This window comes from Salmo salar, chromosome 13 (genome assembly GCF_965601325.2).
Source record: "Salmo salar chromosome 13, fSalSal1, whole genome shotgun sequence".
NCBI lineage: Eukaryota > Metazoa > Chordata > Actinopteri > Salmoniformes > Salmonidae > Salmo > Salmo salar.
The window spans coordinates 58,338,836-58,359,598 of record NC_138303.1 but is presented as its reverse complement, the minus strand read 5'-3'; the positions used below and the strand labels follow the sequence as shown (position 1 = coordinate 58,359,598).

Below are 20,763 nucleotides of genomic sequence, written 5' to 3'. Positions count from 1 at the left end.
ACTCTCCTTGGTCAAATAGCCCTTACACAGCCTGGAGGTGTGTTTAGGGTCATTGTCTTGTTGAATAACAAATGATAGTCCCACTAAGCACAAACCAGATGCGATGCCGTATCGCTGCAGAATGCTGCGGTAGCCATGCTGATTAAGTGTGCCTTGAATTCTAAATAAATCATTGCTAGTGTTACCAGCAAAGCACCCCCACACCATAACACTTCATCCTCCATGGTTCACAGTGGGAACTACACATGCAGAGATCCGTTCACCTACTCTGCATCTCACAAAGACACGGCGGTTGGAACCAAAAATCTCCAATTTGGCACCTGACCAAAGGATAGATTTCCACAGGTCTAATGTCCATTGCTCCTGTTTCTTGGCCCAAGCAAGTCTCTTCTTATTGGTGTCTTTTAGTAGTGGTTTCTTTGCAGCAATTCGACCATGCAGGCCTGAATCACGCAGTCTCCTCTGAACAGTTGATGTTGAGATGTATCCGTTTCTTGAACTCTGTGAAGCATTTATTTGGGCTGCAATCTGAGGTGAAGTTAACTCTAACGAACTTATCCTCTGCAGCAGAGGTAACTCTGGGTCTTCCTTTCCATCTTGTGGGTGGTACAGACTTTCCCCAAAAACCATGTCATATTAAAAATGTTTTGCATGTCAGCAATCAATTTCTCAAGATGTATAACTTTCAAATACAGCTGGTATGATGCATTTTAGGGTGGAATTTCTCTTTAAGCATTGAAATGGACTCTTCAACCTTCCATTTTTGTTGTTTCTTTATGAATAATTGGAATATTGAGAATACAACAGAAAGAAATTATTGTCTTATACACCAAGGACCCGGGAAAGAGTTGCAGGGTAAAGAAAAGAAGAATGTGCCGATTTGAAAGCTCGCAATAAGTATTTTTTTCTTTTTTAAAGTAGCTCTCATTCTAGAAAAGGTTGGAGACCCCTGGTCTAGTGCATCGATAAAGCAAATAAACACTGACAAACTGAAATATAACATGACTTATATGCACCCAACATAGAACTCTTCATGGTTAGGGCTGGGCGATATATCGATATAAAAAATATATCGATATATTTTAAAAATGTGATATGAAATTAGACCATTTCGCATATATCGATATAGTTCAAATTTGCGCTTTGATCCTTGCTCCAAGCAAGCTGCAGACCCGGAGCTCTCTGAGCTGCTCCCTGCGCCCCGCCCCTCCTCTTTCATGCACAGAGGGGGGGAGGGGCAGGAACAGACACTTCAACAAACATGGAGGAAGCAACAGCGTCTGCGGAGCGTTTTGAGGAGGAATTGGTTAGTAAAAGAAAAAGCATTGGCTCAGTAATTTGGAGATGGTTCGGATTCAAAGTATCAGATGAGCAACAAAATCACATTATATGTAGGCAGTGCCATAAAAAAGTTACAGCCAGGGGTGGAAGCACTACAAATCTTTTTCACCACCTAAAACAGTGGCACAAACTGCAATACGAAGAGTGTGTGAAACTGCGCGCTGCAGAAGCCCCAGCCGCAAGCCGTCGACAACCCGAAAAAGCTCCAGCCCCGAAACAAAGCTCACTGCAAACTTCATTTTCCCGCAGTGTGCCTAATGTCTACCTCAAGACAGCATTACTGTTTATCAAAGTAAAAAAAGAGGGGGAAAATGTTTATTGAGTTGATAGTCTGTTTCTTGTGCAACTGGTTGAGGCTGTTCAGATAACAAATTGAGTTAACAAAAAGCAAATGGTAATCTCAGGCTGATGTTTAAAAACATTTTCTCAAACTGAGCACTTTATTTTGTTCTTTATTTATATATAATTGCTGCCCTTACTAGGGTTTGTCATATTTTATTATTTTGTAATGTACGTTATTTGCATCTGTGGATTTGTTAGAAAGGAGAAGAAATCTGTAATTTGATTTTAATAAGCCATTTAAAGTTGTCAAACTAAAAAAAAGTTGACTTCTCATAAATATATATAATATTTATTTCAGAAAAAGATAGGCCTATTTTATTTTATAGGCTATTTTTGTTTAAGATATTTTTATTTATTTAAATGTGCACCTTATGGAGCTTTGATTTAAAAAAAGGTACTCCTGTTGTTATACAGTGTTTATGTTTACATGTTATTGTTATTTGAACAGCTGAGCATTTAATCTGAACCAGGTGAAGAGCCCTGTTTATTATTTATTCATTTGATTTTTCAACTGTTCACTGAAATAGCCGGTTTCAATAAAACTACTTGAGACATGTCATATCTGGCTTTGACTGAACATTTGCTCTCACTTTGCGGAAAAAATATCGGGATATATATCTTTTATCGATATTCAGCCTAAATATATCGGGATATGACTTTTGGTCCATATCGCCCAGCCCTATTCATGGTTATATAGTGTAGTCACTCCAATGTCACACCTTGTTCAACTAGAAGGTCGGACTGGAGGCGGTTGAGTCTCTGGCACTCTCTCCCGGCTCGTTCCAACTCCCTCTGGCACTCTGTGAACCTCCTCTCCTTCTCCTTCACTGTCCTCTGGTGATTTTGGTACATCTCCTGCAGCTGCTCATCTGAGCCCTGGAACACCTGAGCTCGGCCACGCAGCCACACAACAGGGCTTTAGTTACACAGGCCACACAGATGGATTGGAACAGGTCTTGGACATGACAGGGACACAACCATTAAGGATGAAGGAAAGATGCATGGAAGGGAGAGAGTTCCAAAATGTTACAAGATATTGTCTGAATAAAGATATGTATTGTACTGACTTGTCAACTGTAAATTTAAAGCGGCAGAGTCCAATTCGTTATCTAATAGCGCTGAGATTATAGTGCATTTCCAATACGCTAATTAAGCTCTTCTCAGAATGGACTATTGGTTCTTTGTTAGCAGGTGTTGGGCTCACAAAGACACTTATAAAGGTGTTCTCCATTGATGAGAACGGAATAGTGCTCTACACTATGTTCTGGTGAAATGTGTGTCATACCTGCTCCATTTTCTCCTCCAGTTCCTGGTTGTCTTCCTCCATCTGCTTCTTCCTGCTGTCTAAAGCCTTGATGTCGTTGTCGAGCTTCATCACTTTTCCCAGATTCTCATCAATGTCAACCAGTCGGTTCTGAAATAAAACAAGTAGAAATACTTAATAAGCGGTATAAATGTAGACTTTTTCCATTGCATGCCTACATTTAAATTGAGTTACTCTAAGTAGGCTACTTTTAGACAGGACAAAAACAATTTGTTTAGCATCTAAATAGACTTCTAAATAACGCTCTATAAAACACTAACATAAGCAGATGTAAACCATTCATCTTGTCTAGAACTAATTCTCTATGGAATGAGGTCACACCTCCAGGGGTTCGATCTGGCCCTCTATCTTCTGTACGGCATCTTTGGAGGACGCCAGCTGGGACTCCTTGCTGGCAAGCAGCTCCCTGATCTCGAGGGCTTTCTCCTTGTTCAGCTTCAGGAACTTCAGCTCCACCTGGCACTCTCTCACCTCATTAGACTGCTTGAGCCTCAGCTGCCTCAGCGTCTCCAGCACCTTGATGTACCTGACAAGGGGAGGGAGGGAAAATTGTTGGTTCACAGCTAAATCGTTTATATCCATCAGGGTTGGGGTTAATTCCACAAATTCTAATTTTATTAAATTACCTCTGGCTATAAATTCAATTTAATTGAAATTCCTCTCAATTACATAAATGACATTCCCAATTCAATATGATCCAACAATTCCACTAATTCCAATTTAATTCCCTTAGGCTTTCAGGCTGATCATGTCACACTTGAAACAGCTTTGCTATACTGGAAATATAGACGTACAAGTAGAAACAAATCGTGGAGTAAAGTTTTGATAATATTCAATTCCAATTCAATTAATTTCCAAATATTCATATTTTTACCAATCAATTCAACTGTCTAATACCAATTCAAGAATTGAATAAGAATTTCAAATTAAATTCCCTGGTGAAATCAAATCAAAGTTTATTTGTCACGTGCACCGAATACAACAGGTGTAGACCTGACAGTGAAATGCTTACTTACAGGCTCTAACCAATAGTGCAAAAAAGGTATTAGGTGAACAATAAGCAAGTAAAGAAAAAACAACAGTAAAAAGACAGGCTATATACAGTAGCGAGGCTACATACAGACACGGGTTAGTCAGGCTTATTGAGGTAGTATGTACATGTAGATATGGTTAAAGTGGCTATGCATATATGATGAACAGAGAGTTGCAGTAGCTAACACAACATGCTGTTGTGAGTAAAGCAATACTAACCACAGAAAAGACAGCTAAGTTCCAATAAAATGGGCAGAAGTGTGACTCTGAACAACACTACTCTAAGAGTACCTTGTGGCTGAGAAGATAGCATCAAATTTGTTCTTGAGGGGCTTCCCTTCTCCCAGGGGCCAGTTGGACTCCTCTTGGTGACAGAAGATGACATGGTCGAGGACCGCTTTGGACACACCCAGCGCTGAGATCATCTCTCTGTCCAACTCTGCACATTTGGAGCTCAGGCTCACCTTATCTCCATGCCTGGGAAAGTATCAACGTTTTAAAAAAAGGTCCAGTGCAGTCAAAAATACACACACATTCAAAAGTTTGGGGTCACTTAGAAATGTCCTTGTTTTTAAAAGATAAACACATTTTTTGTCCATTAAAATAACATCAAATTGATCAGAAATACAGTGTAGAGATTAATGTTGTAAATGACTATTGTAGCTGGAAACGGCTGATTTTAACGGGATATCTACATACGCGTACAGAGGCCCATTATCAGCAACCATCACTCCTGTGTTCCAATGGCACATTGTTTTAGCTAATCCAAGTTCACCATTTTAAAAGGCTAATTGATCATTAGAAAACCCTTTTGCAATTATGTTAGCTTAGCTGAAAACTGTTGTGCTGATTTAAAGAAGCAATAAAACTGGCCGCCTTTAGACTAGTTGAGTATCTGGTGCATCAGCATTTGTGGGTTTGATTACAGGCTCAAAATGTCCAGAAACAAAGAACTTTCTTTTGAAACTTCGTCAGTCTATTCTTGTTCTGAGAAAAGAAGGCTATTCCATGCGAGAAATTGCCAAGAAACAGAAGATCTCATACAACACTGTGTACTACTCCCTTCACAGAACAGCGCAAACTGGCTCTAACCAGAATAGAAAGAGGAGTGGGAGGCCCCGGTGTACAACTGAGCAAAAGACAAGTACATCAGTGTGCTTTTCTTTCAAAAACAAGGACATTTCTAAGTGACCCCAACTTTTGAACGGTAGTGTATATACAGTACTAGGGATGCACGATATATCAGTGAACATATCAGAATCGGCCAATATTAGCTAAAAATGCCAACATCGGTATCGGCCGATGTCTAGTATAACGCCCCGATGTGCAAAACCGATTTCAAAGCTGACGTGCATACCAACATACATGCTACGGAACGCCATTTGGGTCTTCGCGTGTCAAAAAAGAGACAGTAGCACTGTCAAAGCTGTACAGAAAAGTCTGCAAACAAGCAAACACCGGCGACGAACGATGCGTTTACAATAAAGCATAATTTGTTTGACCGCAACTTCTGGGGTAGCTTGCTTTAGCTTGGTACCTAGCTAGCACCAATACAAACAGCCTGAAAACAATGACCAGTAGAACCTGCAATCATTTTCATTATTCTTAGCAATGTTTTAGGAATCCTTGTGATTAAGTATTAGCTAGTTTGCCACGTGTTGTTCGCCTATTGAAATTGAGCTAACGTTATAAGCAGCCAGCTAGCTTCATCTGGCTTGACCGCACCAGGTTGAGTTGTGACGCTAGCCACAATAAGGATTAGGCACAAGTGGAATTTGCAGTTTTTCTTCAAAATAAAAGTGTCATTGACAGTAATGCAAATGAATACAAAAAGTAGAATTATGCCATACCTCTATTTTGAAGGCTAACCACAAAGTCCACTATTGTGGCTAGTCCTTATTGTGGCTAGCTTTACATAGATGGTCCGACCACCATTAATCAAATAACTGTCTTATAAATTAGGGTTATTTTAGATGACAACTAGCGATATAGTTAGCTAGCTAACTATAGTTACTGAAACAAGTGTCGTGTATCTTTTTTGACACGCAACGACCCAAACGGCATTACATAGAAATCCTGGTTGAGAATGAAACGACTGAACAAATGAACAACGTAACAGGACAGCAAGTAAGTGAAATAAATAGGTTTTGATTATGTTTTTGGTAATGGGGACATACGTCAATGCCAACAAAATAACTTTATGGTCAGTGTGGTGTGTGTGAAACCTTTATTTAACTAGGCAAGTCAGTTAAGAACAAATTCATATTTACAATGACGGCCCAGACGACGCTGGGCCAATTGTGCGCCGCACTATGGGTCTCCCAATCACGGCCGGATGTGATACAGCCTGGATTCAAACTAGGGACTGTAGTGACACTACTTGCACAGACGCAGTGCCTTAAAACACACACATGGACGCAGCGGTCTAACTATTTAACTGTTCTAGAATGCTTAAAAGGGCAACTAACATTGTAAATATCGGTATTGGTTTTATTTTGCAAGGAAAATATTGGATATCGGGATCGACCAAAAATGTCATATCGGTGCATCACTATACAGCACCAGTCAAAAGTTTGGACACACCTACTCATTCAAGGGTTTATCTTTATATTCTAGAATAATAGTGAAGACATCAAAACTATGAAATCATGTACAGTCGTGGCCAAAAGTTTCGAGAATGACAAATATTAATTTCCACAAAGTTTGCTGCTTCAGTATCTTTAGATATTTTTGAAATGGGTTTCCATGGCCGAGCAGCTGCAAACAAGCATGCAGATCACCATGCACAATGCTAAGTGTCGGCTGGAGTGGTGTAAAGCTCGCCACCATTGGAGCAGTGGAAACTCTCTCTGGAGTGATGAACAATTCACCATCTGGCAGTCCGACGGACAAATCTGGATTTGGCGGATGCCAGGGGAACACTACCTGCCCGAAGTCATAGTGCCAACTGTAAAGTTTAGTGGAGGAGGAATAATGGTCTGGGGCTGTTTTTCATGGTTCGAGCTAGGCCCCTTAGTTCCAGTGAACGGAAATCTTAACACTACAGCATACAATGACATTCTAGATGATTCTGTGCTTCCTACTCTGTGGCAACAGTTTGGGAAATGCCCTTTCCCGTTTCAGCATGACGATGCCCCTGTGCACAAAGCGAGGTTCATACAGAAATGGTTTTTGAGATCGGTGTGGAAGAACTTGACTGGACAGAGCCCTGACAACATGTAGGGCTGCACGATATGAGCAAAAAAATAAAATAAATAATAATAATATTACAATTGTGATTTGACTTGCGATATTGATCAAAACACTTGTGGGAAATTGTTGGAATCATGGAAATAATGATTATTCTAACTATATAGCTGGAATGTAATCGTGGGCACTTTGAATACAGTTTTGTTTGACATGACAACGAATTATAAAGCCAGGAGGTGTTCATAGAAATAGAATACTAATATAAACACTATGGAGGCGTTATTGTGACAGGGTAGGAACCAAAGTGTTGGTCAGGAACTTATAATCTTTGGCTACATGAAATGTTCTACTTTAATTCATGTAGCAGACATACAGATGAAGTCGGAAGTTTACATACGCCTTAGCCAAATACATTTAAACTCAGTTTTTCACAATTCCTTACATTTAATCCCAGTAAAAATTCCCTGTGTTAGGTCAGTTAGGATCACCACTTTATTTTAAGAATGTGAAATGTCAGAATAATAGTAGAGAGAAAAATTTATTTCAGCTTTTATTTCTTTCATCACATTCCCAGTGGGTCAGAAGTTTACATACACTCAATTAGTATTTGGTAGCATTGCCTTAATTGTTTAACCTCTCTAGGGAAGGGGGCAGTATTTTCACATCCGGATAAAAAAACGTACCCGATTTAATCTGGTTATTACTACTGCCCAGAAACTAGAATATGCATATAATTGTTTGATTTGGATAGAAAACACCCTAAAGTTTCTAAAACTGTTTGAATGGTGTCTGTGAGTATAACAGAACTCATTTGGCAGGCCAAAACCTGAGAAGATTCTGTACAGGAAGTGCCCTCTCTGACCATTTCTTGGCCTTCTTTATTCTCTTTATTGAAAACAGAGGATCTCTGCTGTAACGTGACACTTTCTAAGGCTCCCATAGGCTCTCAGAAAGTGCCAGAATGTTGAATGATGACTTTGCAGTCCATGGCTGAAAAACAGTAGCGCATTTGGATAGTGGTCGATCTGAGAACAATGAGACGGGTGCGCGTGTGCACGTGAAGAGTCCATTTTGTTCTTTGAGTCTTTGAACGAAAACAACGACTTCAGGTCGGAATATTATCGCTATTTTACGAGAAAAATCGCATAAAAATTGATTTTAAACAGCGTTTGACATGCTTCGAAGTACGGTAATGGAATATTTAGAATTTTTTTGTCACGATACGCATCCGCGCGTCACCGTTCGGATAGTGTCTTGAACGCAAGAACAAAAGAGGATATTTGAACATAACTATGGATTATTTTGAACCAAAACAACATTTGTGGATGAAGTAGAAGTCCTGGGAGTGCATTCTGACGAAGAACAGCAAAGGTAATCCAATTTTTCTTATAGTAAATCTGAGTTTGGTGAGTGCCAAACTTGGTGGGTGTCAAAATAGCTAGCCCGTGATGGCGAGCTATCTACTCAGAATATTGCAAAATGTGCTTTTGCCGAAAAGCTCGTTTAAAATCAGACACCGCGATTGCATAAAGGAGTTCTGTATCTATAATTCTTAAAATAATTGTTACGTTTTTTGTGAACGTTTATCGTGAGTAATTTAGTAAATTCACCGGAAGTTTTCGGTATGTTTGCTAGTTCTGAACGTCACATGCTAATGTAAAAAGCTGGTTTTTGATATAAATATGAACTTGATTGAACAAAACATGCATATATTGTATAACATAATGTCCTAGGAGTGTCAACTGATGAAGATCAAAGGTTAGTGCTGCATTTAGCTGTGGTTTTGGTTTTTGTGACATATGCTAGCTTGAAAAATGGGTGTGATTATTTCTGGCTGGGCACTCTCCTGACATAATCTAATGTTTTGCTTTCGTTGTAAAGCCTTTTTGAAATCGGACAATGTGGTTAGATTAACGAGAGTCTTGTCTTTAAAATGGTGTAAAAGTCATATGTTTGAGAAATTGAAGTAATAGCATTTCTAAGGTATTTGAATATCGCGCCACTCGATTCCACTGGTTGTTGACTAGGTGGGACGATTCGTCCCACATACCCTAGAGAGGTTAACTTGGTTCAAATGGTTTGGGTAGCCTTCCACAAGCTTCCCACAATAAGTTGGGTGAATTTTGGCCCATTCCTCCTGACAGAGCTGGTGTAACTAAGTCAGGTTTGTAGGCCTCCTTGCTCACACACACTTTTTCAGATTTTCTATAGGATTGAGGTCAGGGCTTTGTGATGGCCACTCCAATACCTTCACTTTGTTGTCCTTAAGCCATTTTGCCACAACTTTGGAAGTATGCTTGGGGTCATTATCCATTTGGAAGACCCATTTGCGACCAAGCTTTTACTTCCTGACTGATGTGTTGAGATGTTGCTTCAATATATCCACATAATTTTACTGCCTCATGGTGCCATCTATTTTGTGAAGTACACCAGTCCTTCCTGCAGCAAAGCACCCCCACAACATGATGCTGCCTCCCTGTGCTTCACGGTTGGGATGGTGTTCTTCGGGTTGCAAGCCTCCCCCTTTTTCCTCCAATCATAACGATGGTCATTATGGCCAAACAGTTCCATTTTTGTTTCATCAGACCAGAGGACATTTCTCAAAAAAGTACGATCTTTGTCCCCATGTGCAGTTGCAAACCGTAGTCTGGCTTTTTTTAATGGCGGTTTTGGAGCAGTGGCTTCTTCCTTGCTGAGCGGCCATTCAGGTTATGTTGATACAGGACTAGTTTTACTGTGGATATAGATACTTTTGGACCTGTTTCCTCCAGCATCTTCACAAGGTCCTTCGCTGTTATTCTGGGAGTGATTTGCACTTTTCGCACCAAAGTACGTTCATCTCTAGGAGACAGAACGCGTATCCTTCCTGAGAGGTATGATGGCTGCGTGGTCCCATGGTGTTTATACTTGCGTACTATTGTTTGTACAGATGAACGTGGTACCTTCAGGCATTTGGAAATTGCTCCCAAGGATGAACCAGAGTTTTGGCTGATTTCTTTTGATTTTCACCCATGATGTCAAGCAAAGAGGCACAGTTTGAAGGTAGGCCTTGAAATACATCCACAGGTACACCTCCAATTGACTCAAATTATGTCAATTAGCCTATCAGAAGCTTCTAAAGCCATGACATCATTTTCTGGAATTTTCCAAGCTGTTTAAAGGCACAATCAACTTAATGTATGTAAACTTCTGACCCACTGAAATTGTTATACAGTGAATTAAGTGAAATAATCTGTCTGTAAACAATTGTTGGAAAAATGACTTGTGTCACTCACAGTAGATGTCCTAACCGACTTGCCAAAACTATAGTTTGTTAACAAGAAAATTTGTGGAGTGGTTGAAAAACAAGTTTTAATGACTCCAACCTAAGTGTATCTAAACTTCCGACTTCAACTGTATATTGGTTGTCACGCTCAACTAATAAAGCCTAACTTTGCGCAATCCATTTTACAAACATTTGAATGCCGAAGGTGACGCTCTCATTGGTCACCAATCAAAGTGCGCTGTTCGCAGCTGTTTGACTAGGTTACTAATACTGCCTGGGATTTTTCAGCATGAAAAATGACTTGTAGATCAATGACTGTCAAAATAACTATGTGATTAGTTCAACACTGATGGAGAGGCCAGTTGTATATTCGGAAGGAAGAAATAAATTAATTTGACCCCCCCCCCCCAAAAAAATTGGGTTAACGGGCGATTCGTAACGTTTGAATTGATTTTCTGACCAATGCATGTTGCATTTGGATTGCATCATTTGGATCGGTTTGGGGTCCCACGGACCAATGGAGATCTTACACATCTGAACCGGGACTGATGCGTAGCGGTGAATCGTTACATCTCTAATATGCGTGTTGTAAAGAAAATACCAAAATAAGTGTCAGTCTCATAACATTGTCATAAATATGGTCTCCAGTCTGTAGGCTACAGAAAAACCACATAGTAAAGAGTAGTAGCCTGTAGCCTACATGATTTTAGATACAGAGTCCCGTGTGGCTCAGTTGGTAAAGCATGGCACTTGCCATGCCAGGGTTGTGGGTTCGATTCCTATGGAGGACCAGTACAGAAAAAGTAAGAACATGTATGAACTCACTAGTGTAAGTCGCTCTGGATAAGAAAGTCTGCTAAATGACAAAAATGTAAATGTAAAAATAGAGAACAAGCATAGTTTAGGCACGGCAGGTACCCTAGCGGTTAAGTGTTGGGCCAATAACCTAAAGGTTGCCGATTCGAATACCTGAGCCGACTAGGTGAAATATATGTTGAAGTGCCCTTGAGAAAGTAGATAGCCGTGATGGCCGGGCTATCTACTCAGAATATTGCAAAATGTGCTTTCGCCGAAAAGCTATTTTAAAATCTGACACCGCGATTGCATAAAGGAGTTCTGTATCTATAATTCTTAAAATAATTGTTATGTATTCTGTGAACGTTAAGCGTCCCACCTTGCCCAGGGAGGTTAACAAAAAATGTCCGGTCCTTGTATGCATGCATAGTATCAGAGGTGGCGGCGAAGCAAGAGTCTGAAATAAGCCCAATGCGTTCCTATGGGCTTATTTTGGGCCTATGCTTGTCGCCTGCCTTACCGCCTTGGGACGACTTACATTGCTAGGGCGGAAATATAAGCATCTCGTCATTATATACAGATCTCTGATAGTATGTTCTGTTGGGCACGTCATTTTACTGTAAGGATTTTTTGGAGTTTGTTTGACGGGTTAATGAGGGTCAATTAGTCGGGTCAATTAGTCAGCGGCAAAATTGACCGAAATGTATATCCCTAGTCCATATAATGTGTACATGCTTTCGGAGAGAATTATGTGACGTGTTGTGTTGTTGGAGGTGTGTCGACCATCTAAGCTCGGAAAATATGTCCCCCTCGTCAACTTTCCACCCTAGGCACCTGCCTAATGGGTGGGCCGGTCCTGTGTACAATATAGTGCCTTCCACTTCTCTTGAACATATTATTTGGTTAAGGTAGAGTGACACTTAAACTCACTTGATCCTGGTGATGACCCCCTCCAGACTTCTGAACTCAGTCTTCTTGCCCTTCTGTGTTGCCTGCATGGACCTTTGAACTGCCACCTTCTCTCCATTTAGATCGGTGAACTGCAGTCGGATCTGAGCTCGCACATCAGTCTCATGAGCATCCTAACACACCAAAGACAGTATTAGGTACCTCTTACACATGACAACCAGGGCCTAGGAACTGTGTATGTCAAGGAGGATGCTATAAAAACGAGTCTTGGGTTTTCGCTGACGAGAAAAAAAACTCCAGGCCTTTGTTATGAATAATGTTGACAAACATTCATATTTCTCTGCTTTGCATTGATGTATAAACAAACTCACTTGCAAAGCCAACCAAGACAGACAGAGGTCCTCACCTTTGGATCATGAACAAATGTATTCCCTTTGCTTCCTGGGGGAAATTCACCAGCTGTTACATACTTCAGACACTCAATGATAGTCTGCGGCCAGAGGAGGAAAAAAGTGGATTAAAATAAGTCCTTGAATCTACCAGCATAGCTAACTGTCTGCAATGCACACCAACCAATGGAAGCAGGCTAGGTCAAAAGCATGCAATACTGTGCATCTCGCACCCACTATCCCATCAAGAAGTGTGATAAGGGTTTGCATTTATCGCTTCATCGGCTAATGATCCCTTTTTATGGTAATGTCAATGAATGTAATGTTATGTGATACTAACTTTTTTTGCAGGGCAGCATACAAGTCATATAAATCTCATGCAACCTACCGTTTTACCAGCACCATTGGGTCCCACTAACACAGTCAAGGGATTAAAGAATGATATGACTTGTTTGTCTTTGTCTTCCACTCCAAAGCTCCTCACACCGAGGATGCTCATCTTCTCAATTCTGGACATCTTTGCACCTTTATTGGGTTCAGCTGGGGAACATGAGCTTAAATGAGCATTCTCAGCAGATGCCAACTTCTAATAGCAAAAGTAATGTAATTACTGAATGGGCAAACATGCATGTAACTGGCTCGTGAAAACACCCCCTAGTCTCGTGTGACCCCACTGACAGTTTGGGTCAGATCTTTGTTTAACGTTCGCTATCTAACCTATCCTGTGATGTAATGTGTTTAGCTCTACACAGTGTGCAAAACATTAAGAATACCTGCTCTTTCCATGACAGACTGACCAGGAGAAAGCTATGACCCCTTATTGATGTCCACTTCAATCAGTGTAGATGGAGAGGAGAAAGGTGAAAGCTGCACTATGCAGAAATCGCTCCGCCATTTCCTAAAAATTCTAGTGTCTAATTGCAATGTGACAAAACAAGCACGTACAGTGCCTTGAGAAAGTATTCAGACTCCTTGCCCTTTTCCACTTTGTTTCGTTACAGCCTTACTCTAAAATGTATGAAAAAAAACTTGTAAAGAAATTATATTAAAATAAAAATATATATATGCTCAGCAATCTACACACAATACCCCATAATGACAAAGTAAAAACAGGTTCAGACATTGTTGAAAATGTATTTTTTTTTTTAAATAACAGAAATACCATATTTACAGAAGTATTCAGACCCTTTGCTATGAGACAAAATTGAGTTCAGGTGCATGTTTCCATTGATCGTCCTTGAAATGTTTGTACCCTTTCATTGGAGTCCAATTATGGTAAAGTCAAAAGATTGGACATGATTTGGAAAGGCACACACCTGTCTATATAAGGTCCCACAGTTTACAGTGCATGTCAGAGCAAAAACCAAGCCATGAGGTTGAAGGACTTGTCCGTAGTGCTCTGAGACAGGATTGTGTCGAGGCACAGATCTGGGGAAGGGTACCAAAAAAATGTCTGCAGCATTGAAGGTCCCCAAGAACACAGTGGCCTCCATTCTTAAATGGAAGAAGTTTGGAACCCCCAAGACACTTCCTAGAGCTGGCTGCCCAGCCAAACTGAGCAATCGGGGGAGAAGGGCCTTGGTCAGGGAAGTGACCAAGAACCCGATGGTCACTGACAGAGCTCCAGAGTTCCTCTGTGGAGATGAGAGAGCCTTCCAGAAGGACAACCATCTCTACAGCACTCCACCAATCAAGCCTTTATAGTAGAGTGGCCCAACGGAAGACACTCCTCAGTAAAAGGGACATGACAGCCAACTTGGAGTTTGCCAAAAGGCACCTATAGATGGTCAGACCATGAGAAACGTGATCATTTTTGGCCTGAATGCCAACCATCATGTCTGGAGGAAACCTAGCACCATCCCTATGGTGACACATGGTGGCAGCATCATGCTGTGGGAATGTTTTTCACGGCAGTGACTGGGAGTCTAGTCAGGATCGAGGCATAGATGAACGGAGCAAAGTACAGAGAGATCCTTGATGAAAACCTGCTCAGGACCTCAGACTGGGGCGAAGGTTCACCTTCCAACAGGACAACGACCAAGACAACACAGGAGTGGCTTCAGGACAAGTCTCTGAATGTTCTTGAGTGACCCAGCCAGAGCCCGGACTTGAACCCGATCGAGCATCTCTTTGGAAAGACCTGAAAATAGCTGTGCAGCCACGTTCCCCATCCAACCTGACAGAGCTTGAGAGGATCTGCAGAGAAGAATGCAAGAAACTCTCCAAATACAAGTGTGCCAAGCTTGTAGTGTCCTACCCAAGAACATTCAAGGCTGTAATCACTGCCAAAGGTGCTTAAACAAATTACTGAGTAAAGGGCCTGAATAATTTTAATACATTTATAAAAACCTGTTTTTGTTTTGTCATTACAGGTAGATTGATGAAAAAAAAACTATTTAATCAATTTTAAAATAAGGCTGTAACCTAACAATGTGGAAAAAGTCAACGGGTCTGAATACTTTCCAAAGGCACAATTTTTCACTTAAAGAAAAATAAGTGTTAACTGCATTGTTGGTTAATGTCTTGTAAGTAAGCATTTCACTGTAAGGTTGTATTCGGCACATGTGACAAATACAACTTATTTTGTATAGTGTAGATTATCATTGTACAATCCAAACAGCTGTGAAATATATTTTCCATAACCTAAAATAATGTATTTTCTGCTGTTTAAGGTTGGTGTACAAAACTGAAACAAAACTTAACGGGAAGAACGGAAATAGCTAACAGAACACACCTACCGTTTATTAGACTTACCTCCAATAAAAGACAACACATCTAGATCTCACCTTTCTATGTGAATTTGGTCGGGTTGGCCAAAAAGTTAAACCTTGATACAATTGAGGCATGGATTGCGTATGCGTTTCATTCAGACGTTGAACGGGCAAGACAACATATTTAAGTACCTTTGAATGGCTTATGGTAGTAGCTGCCATGCACTCCGGCTTGTGTCAAGAAATGCAACGCTGCTGGGTTTCTCACGCTCAACAGTTTTCAGTGTGTATTAAGAATGGTCCACCACCAAAAGGACATGCAGCCAACTTGACATAACCGTGGGAAGCATTGGAGTCAACATAGGCCAGCATCCCTGTGGAACGCTTTCGACACCTTGTAGAGTCCACGCCCCAACAAATTGAGGCTTTTCTGTGAGGGCAAAGTCAATACTAGGGAGGTGTTCTTAATGTTTTGTACACTGTATATTGCAACCTAGAAGCTAGCTATTCATTTGGAAACATTGCAAAAGCACAGTATCGATTTGGACTACAAGGGCATGTGTGATTTATCAACAACAATGACCAGATAATGTCTGACAAGCTAACGTTACTGGTAGCTAGCTAGCAAGCAAACTTCGAAAGATAACGTTAGCTTAGAGACCAACAGCGAATTACTTTTCACTATTTAAAATGTGTGAACAGAAAGACCAACACTTGCAATGAGAAGAGTGTACGAAGGCATCTTGAGACAATAAAGCATGTCGAAAAAATTACCTTGTGTTTTTAGCAGCGAAAGTTCTTACTACACTTGCCGCGCTGACCAAAGCCGTGACGTCGCAGCATCCGCTCATTAAACGCAACTACCGGTGTTATTACTTTTTTTGTCCAGTAGAGGGCAGGCAAAAACTACGTGGGTCAGATGTGTTGTGGCCTAGAAAGAAAAAAATACTTGATATCTTCGTCTTTGAGATTTGATTGGCGGATCGCATCCAACTTTTAGGTGCGTACAGTGCCACCTACTATACTGGTGTGTGAGGCCATTCAGAGCCTACCTACATTATATTCTTTGATACAATAATAACTAATAAAAAAAGGAAAATTGCCCTCTCTCGAAAAAACACACCACCCATTCCAATATTTAACTCTATCTAGTCCTACTCCAGACCAACGGTCTGAGAGGGCATATCACTTCCACTCAACACCCCTTACAGCTGTTCTGCAGTAAATCCTTGCAATCCCAAGTAATTCCTGTTTGTCCTATATTTTATTTATTTTTATTTTTAATCCCAGCCCCCATCTGGGGGAGGCCTTTTGGTAGGCCATCATTGTAAATAAGAATTTTTTCTTATTTAAAGGTTAAAGGTTAAATAAAAAATAATTATCAGCCGCTGCCACCACAACCTCTATTTTCTGTGACTTTCGATCCATCCATTTCTGCAGTACAATTCACAACCATGTCTATGAATGCTAAAAAGCCCACTTTACTGAAGCACATAATGTATACTTCCCATCAGTCACTGGCAACCTCAATCTGCCTCTCTCTCACCGGACACCTCCAATCTCCAGCCCCATGATCCCCACCAAAACGAACACACACAACTTTCTCCACCGATACCACACATTCCTTTGTCAAATGCCCTCCTGCACACTTCTCACATCTAGGCATCTCCCTTCTACATACTGCTGCAATATTTTCGGAACATAAGCTCTCACAGGATAACTGACTACCTTGACCTTATCTGGTGACTACTCAGCATGACAGATAATGTCTTCTCCATTTCCCCACCGGATCTACGTCTCATCAAACAGCGGGTGTTACAAACACTGAATCTTCAATTTCAACTGCTCCTCCTCAACACTTAATGCACCCCCCCCCCGGGATCACCCTACACCGGAAAGCAAAGCACATCACAATTCTTGTACCTAATCTCGCAATCCGGAGGAGGAAACACAATAAAGTCCACTCTGAGTTACCTTCACCAACTCAACAGTCCCCAACCTCTCCTCCACCTAACCTTACACCAGATACTGATCAACCAAAAGGCAAGGAATCATTCCCTCTACAAATCTCACTACCACTGGGACAAAATCATCCTTGGCCTCGGCGCAGGTACTTCACCCTCACTCTCAACAAGTTCCATCACTGAACTACCGGAGATCGTATCCTCACCTCACTTCTTCCCTCTACACTCAATTCTTCTCAGCAGTCATCACTGCACCTGCCACCACATTTAATTCATCCTCACTCTGGTCATGTTCCATTTCCTCCTCAAGCTTTTCCAAAAGTTCTATGCGATCCTCCATTCCATATTCACTCAAATATATTCAATGTTTCTCCTTTTTTTCTTGTCCATCATCTTTTCCTTCACCAGATCTTTCAGAAGGACCCACTTCATGTTTATTAATGATATGCTGCACTTTCTTGATATCTTCAACCTCGGGTGACAGGTAGCCTAGTGGTTAGTGTTGAACTTGTAACTGAAAGGTTGCAAGATCAAATCCCTGAGCTGATAAGGTAAAAATCTGTTGTTCTGCCCCTGAACAAGGCAGTTAACCTACTGTTCCTAGAATAAGAATTTGTTCTTAACTGACTTGCCTATTTAAATAAGGATAAATTAAATGGTCAGGTATCATCAAATAGATTCAGCTGCCGGCTGATTTATTTGGGGGGACCAGAACACAATTACAAATAATTTGTAGACTGCAAATTGACCACAAGAAGCCCAAACAGATACAATGTTTGACTAAAACATAATAATTTCAAATCTTGCTTAAGATCACGTCTCTCTCCGTTATGTGTGGGAATACAGATTTCTTAAATAAAAATAACTTGGAGCTGATTTCCTGGTGTTTTTATAGTCTAATTTCCGACAATTATACCTTTTGTTTTTTATTCAGAAAACTTGGGGGGACAAATAAAAACCACCTGCAGGCCGTCAGTTGGGGAACCCTGACCTAGGTTGTGGCCACTGGCCAGAGGGGTATACTACAAAGTAGGTTCAATGTGTTTTTGGTTGCTGAGTCAATTCGACCATGCCCATTTCAAATGTATCTTAAAAAAATGTTTTGCTAGATAACCACCGACTGTAGCTATGTGTACAACACACGTTACCGTCCTTACAAGTAAAAAGAAAACCAGCACAGACTAGCATAATGACTGTTGTGAACTTTTTTTTATTGACGTCTTTAGTTAGCTAGCCAGCTAACGTAGCTCATGGTTTGTGTAGTCATACTTTTTCATGTGGTGACATGCTAGCTAGCATTAGCCCATCAGGGAAGGGCTATTTAGCTAACGTTAGCTAGTTAACACTAACTCACAGTTTGTGAGGTCAGACTTGCTAGCTAACATTAGGCCGGTACCATGGCAAGGACAGTTGGTTAGCTAACATGTCACCACTTAGAGTCTGATTACACGAACGGTGAGCTACTGTTAACTAACTAGCTATCTAAATATTACCTGGTGAGCTAGCTAGTTAGCCACCTTGGTTGGCTAGTTAACTACATTAGCTAAAGTTGGCTAGCTAGCCCACAAAGGACTTGTGGGCTCAATGTTTTCCCCATACAAAACACAGAAATGGCTTTGTTCCATGAGTGCATCTGTTGTACATGACTAATCAAATGACCTGTGAAGTCAGTTAGATGGAAGCAGGGATGGAAATTAAGATAGCCTGAGGCAAGTACTTTTCAGAATGGGCTAGTAGACATGGTGCCAAACTAGCCTGACACAGCAGTGAAATGGCTAGTAGAAAATATGCCAAACTAGCCTGACACAGCAGTGAAATTTTGCATTTACAAACATCGCATGCCACAGATTTAGGACCTGAATGTTACCTGGGCTGGTAGAATTTGTGGTCTGCTGGCTAGTGCCCAAAATCATTATGTTCCATCCCTGCATGTCACTCCCTTTCAGTGACCTCACAGCTGAGGGTTTTAACTTTCCTCTTGAGAATTAGAATCATAAGTACAGCCTTATAGCTCATCACAATACTTCACATCTTCGGGCAAATAGTACCCTAGACTGTCCTGATCATCTAGTTGAGCATTGCAGATAATTCCTCCATTCCAGCAGAAATGTCCCATCCACATAGTAAGATTTTAGATGTGCAGATAGACTAAAGCACAGTCTATTTTACCATTACTATAGTCAAGTCTGTGGGTTATGGTATTTAAATATCGACGTTAACATTTTAGTAATCAACCTAGCTAGCTAGTAAAAGTTAAAAAAAAATGTGTCTTTCAGCCAGCCAGACCCAGTGACAAAACAAGGGTCTTCAGCTGCCATTTTCCATTGGAAAAAAGGTAGCTCATCCACCATGTCAGAACAGGAAGATCCAGACACATCCACCATGGCAGAAGAGAAAGATCCAGACTCGTCCACCATGGCAGACAATGAAGTTCCAGGCCCCCCGGCCACTAAAGAATGTAAGAAACTGCTTATCTGCACAGTTGGGAAAGAGAGATGGCTCTGTATTTATCAGAAAAGGAAGCTCATCCACCATGGCAGAAGAGGAGGATCCTGACTCATCCAACATGGCAGAAGAGGAAGATCCAGACATGGTTCTCATGATGTTGCTTGCAAGCAAGATGAAACATCACAGAGGACCACAGTATGAGTCATAAACTCAGCAAAAAAAGGAAAGTCCTCTCACTGTCAACTGCGTTTATATTCAGCAAACGTAACGTGTAAATATTTGTATGAACATAACAAGATTCAACAACTGAGACATAAACTGAACAAGTTCCACAGATGTGACTAACAGAAATGGAATAATGTGTCCCTGAACAAAGGGGGAAGGGGGGGGGGGGGGTCAAAATCAAAAGTAACAGTCAGTATCTGGTGTGGCCACCAGCTGCATTAAGTACTGCAGTGTATCTCCTCCTCATGGACTGCACCAGATTTGCCAGTTCTTGCTGTGAGGTGTTACCACACTCTTCCACCAAGGCATCTGCAAGTTCCCGGACATTTCTGGGGGGAATGGCCCTAGCCCTCACCCTCCGATCCAACAGGTCCCAGACATGCTCAGTGGGATTGAGATCCAGGCTCTTTGCTTGCCATGGCAGAACACTGACATTCCTGTCTTGCAGGAAATCACACACAGAATGAGCAGTATGGCTGGTGGCATTGTCATGCTGGAGGGTCATGTCAGGATGAGGTTGCAGTTGTAAATGAGAACTTGTTCTCAACTGGCCTACCTGGTTAAATAAAGGTGAAATAAAATACATTAAAAATGATACTGCGTAGTGTAAGCTACACAATACAATGAAATGCCTACTCACAACTAAAGCTCGCCTCGCAAAAAGTGATATTAAGCTACAGTATAGGTATTTGTATTTACATTAGGCTAATAGCTATACCACATAGTCCTAGTCCTATTAGGCTATACACCTCCTCTTTCCGACAGATAATATCTAAACCAGGCAAGAAGTTATCCACGTAGACCACTTTGGGTTTCCGAACTCTCCAAA

The 20,763-nt window shown here is 41.0% G+C and overlaps 1 protein-coding gene across 2 annotated transcripts in view; it reads right to left on the bottom strand.

Moving 5' to 3' along the window:
• rad50 (RAD50 homolog, double strand break repair protein) overlaps positions 1-20,763 on the bottom strand; it is a 109,722-nt gene that overhangs the window by 45,080 nt on the left and 43,879 nt on the right. Inside the window, exons 1-8 of one of the 2 annotated variants that reach the window (XM_014136732.3) lie at positions 16,072-16,177; positions 12,975-13,126; positions 12,604-12,687; positions 12,219-12,370; positions 4,331-4,516; positions 3,329-3,533; positions 2,969-3,097; positions 2,403-2,568 (exon numbers count right to left, since the gene is read on the bottom strand). In XM_014136732.3, coding sequence (XP_013992207.1) covers positions 2,403-2,568; positions 2,969-3,097; positions 3,329-3,533; positions 4,331-4,516; positions 12,219-12,370; positions 12,604-12,687; positions 12,975-13,103 — 1,051 coding nt within the window. In that variant the 5' untranslated portion in view covers positions 13,104-13,126; positions 16,072-16,177. Of the gene's footprint in view, positions 1-2,402; positions 2,569-2,968; positions 3,098-3,328; positions 3,534-4,330; positions 4,517-12,218; positions 12,371-12,603; positions 12,688-12,974; positions 13,127-16,071; positions 16,178-20,763 lie in introns of those variants that run through there. The other variant, XM_082960228.1, reaches the window with a different exon arrangement.